This window comes from Myotis yumanensis, unplaced genomic scaffold (genome assembly GCF_028538775.1).
Source record: "Myotis yumanensis isolate MYYU_CA2020_CCGP unplaced genomic scaffold, mMyoYum1.0.hap1 SCAF_3, whole genome shotgun sequence".
NCBI lineage: Eukaryota > Metazoa > Chordata > Mammalia > Chiroptera > Vespertilionidae > Myotis > Myotis yumanensis.
The window spans coordinates 160032974-160036356 of NW_027223754.1; the positions used below are offsets into that span (position 1 = coordinate 160032974).

Genomic DNA, 3383 nt, shown 5'->3' on the forward strand with positions numbered 1-3383 from the left:
AATCTCATATTCCATCTTTATGTTCATCCATATTTAAATTCATTCAGCTTCATATATTCTGACATATCTTTATTTACTTTTCTGTAATCTATGCCAGTTTACATATAAGAGTTTATATATAGTTTTTGGCTGTCTGTTTCCAGTATCCTCTTTATATGTGCCACCTATTTACTATAAGATAAGGTAGCATTGAAAATAGTTATGAAGTTGTGTTGACAATTTTCCAGGTGTTTGCATTGGTAGTACTTTTCCATTTTTTAGTCTACCATATTTTTCTCATTCTGGTATTATATTTGTATAAAACCTTGTGCTTTTTATTTCTGCATTACACATTACTTGTAACTTTTAACCAAATTTTATTAAAGAATTATATCCATGTGAATGAAATTGCTAGATAGACTTGAAATAGAGAAATTAATTTGTAAGACAACCCCTCAGTATAGTAAAAGAAATTGTAAAATGTTAATAAAACTGAAAGAGAAATTATTAAGACAAAATATGATTAGAATTTTACCCCCAAAGTTGAGGGAATATTCATCTTTTATTTTAATTAATCAACTACTTTTTTCCTTTTCTTTAAGAAGAAGGCAAGCCTTTTGATTGAGTCATCCAAGGCTTTCTTCACTTGCTTGTTTCTTAGGGTATAAATAAATGGGTTCAACATAGGTGAAATGGAAGAAATGAGCAGGGAAACTCCTTTGTTAAGATCCACCTCTTCCTTTGCTGAAGGTTTGATATAAATGAAGATGCAGCTGCCATAGGTGATAGAAACCACAATCATGTGGGAAGAACAGGTAGAAAAGGCCTTTGTCTTCTGTTGAGCAGAAGAGAGTCTTAGAATTGTCATGATGATATAAACGTAGGACAGAGCAACACATACGAGGGTCATGATAAAAGTCAACACAGCGCAGACTAAAATCATTCGCTCTATGAACCAGGTGTCTGAGCATGCTATCTTTAGCAGAGGAGTGGCATCACAGAAAAAGTGGTCAATGACGTTAGAGTCACAGAATTCCAGATGGAGGCCCAGGCTAAGTGGTGGGATTATGATTAAGAAGCCAGCCATCCAACAGCTGATGATAAGTCTGTTGCAGACTCTGTTATTCATGATGGTCATATAATGCAAGGGTTTGCAGATGGCCACATAGCGGTCAAAGGACATAGTGGCTAGAAGAAAAAATTCTGTTATCCCAAAAAGATAAGTGAAGAATATTTGAACAGCACAAGCTTCATAGGTAATGATTTTGTCACCTGTTGATAGGTTGTACAAAAATCTGGGAATACAAGCAGTTGTGAATGAGATTTCGAGGAAAGAGAAACTTTGGAGAAAAAAGTACATGGCTGTTCTGAGATGGCAATCTATGATGGTGAGGGAGATAATGGTCAGGTTCCCAGCTACACTCAACATGTAGGTAAATAAAAGAAAGATGAAAATCAGAACTTTCAGCTGTGGGTCATCAGTCAGTCCCAGCAGGATGAATGTTGTTACTGTGTGGTTTCTCATCATGGATTCCTGCTTTCTTCCCAGTCTGCATGAAAAATTCAAAGACACTTAAATAGAGTGTAGTGAAACCAAAATGAGCTTTCAAAACTAGCTATAAGTGCCAAGCAAACTGACTTGACTATGTTGAAGTGATTATCTTGTCTATGTGTAATATTTTTATGGTGGATATGAGCAGTAACTATATTTTCATTTTCACCTTATCTTCCATCTAATACTTCATCTTTGTTACCAACAGTTTTAGCTTAGTATACTACCCATGAATAATGGAAGCTAGTGCTCAAATACTTTGTAATATTGAGAAATTTTCCAAGCTTAAATTTTAGAATCTTTCATCAATTAATTACAAAGAAATTTATTCGTCTTCAATCTGCAGTCAGTGTCTCCAGGGCCTGGAAACCCCTATGTCAAAGAACAATTAAGACCTTCCACTGCATACCTGATTATTTTATGTGATTTTACTTTTATGGTCTTTATTTTAAATACACTCTTCCTACTAATGTGGGACCAGGATCAACTTTCACAAAAAATTTAGTGTCCTCAGTTAAACCTCAAGTTTTATAGACACTATCAGGGAGAAGGAAATTGTTTTGGTTTTAATCTTTGCTTGAGGGCTGAAAGCTTCCCCCAAATTAAGGGCTACTCCCAGTACAACCACAGTAGATGAATTTGGTAGGCTGCCCAGGACACGTCTACAGCTATTTTCCTTCCTCTTCTCCTAAAGTCATGGGCATATAGGCCCAGTATCACTGTGATACTGAACTCAGGCTTTCACAATCCAGTCAGGTTTCAGTGTTCTAAAACACACATGGTTTCTTTTTCATTCAGTGCAGTTTATACATGAAACTCAGTTTATCCTAAAGTAATTGACCCTCGAATGTGATTGATCCACTTCTGTTTATTTAACATACAAACGAATCAGCATTTGTAATAAAGGGAGGGGTGTCAAATGAGAAGATAAATCATGACTATTATCACTATATTTTACATGGGAGTATGATCATATTATATGTGAGTGAGTGAATGTATATGTCTATGTTCTTTGTTGTTGTTAAGTTATGATTGAGCAGATAGGAGGAGTTTATTGTCTTGATATGTCTCAAACTATCCTAAATTAACTTTTGCATAAATATCAACCTGCCATGATTTTTATCTATTCTAGTAAAATAAAATTTAAAGATGATATAATAAATAATATTTGGTCCCATTACAAAATATCAAAATTACTAACAGCTTTTGGTTGATAAAGACAGATACAATGCATTTTTACACAGAAATTTATGACATTTTACAAAGGGAGTACTAAAGAAAATTTCATTGTACTTACTTTTTTTTCAGTCAATCATAACTTCAGGTTGTTATTTAGCAACATTAGTTCATAAGACTAAAATTTATTTTTGCATATCTGTTCTCTATTGTTCATTATTTCACTGTACATTTATGTGTGGTTTGGAAATGCATAGATCTTTCTGATATCAACAAAAACTATGAAAAATTTTATCACAAAGGATTCTATTCACTATAAAACCAAAGAGTATTTTCTCATGCTGCCTATACCTGGAAATATAAAGCTGTTCTATGAGTTGAGGATTAGCAATAACTCTCTCTGGTTTTAAGATCATGATATTCTGATTTCCCTGAGCAAAGGTTTGCACATTAATAAGGTTGGTGTTTATTTAGCATTAAATCTTTTGTGTCATAATCTTGGCAAAAAGCCAAATGCATGCAGCTCTGAGGAGAAGAATATTCTCAGAGGAAAGAAGATGAAACAGCTTAGAGATTAGAAAATAGGCAACAAGAATGAGATAATGAACTATTCTACATAATTATGATTTAAGTTTATATCATCCAAATCACGTTGAAGATCAAGAACCCCTGATTT

The 3383-nt window shown here is 33.8% G+C and overlaps 1 protein-coding gene across 1 annotated transcript; it reads right to left on the reverse strand.

Annotated features, from left to right (window-relative positions):
• Positions 1 to 550: 550 nt before the first annotated feature.
• On the reverse strand, positions 551 to 1507 carry LOC139006406 (olfactory receptor 6C68-like). The gene has a single exon (XM_070408793.1). The coding sequence runs from the start codon at positions 1505 to 1507 to the stop codon at positions 551 to 553; it is 957 nt and encodes a 318-aa protein (XP_070264894.1).
• Positions 1508 to 3383: the final 1876 nt, after the last annotated feature.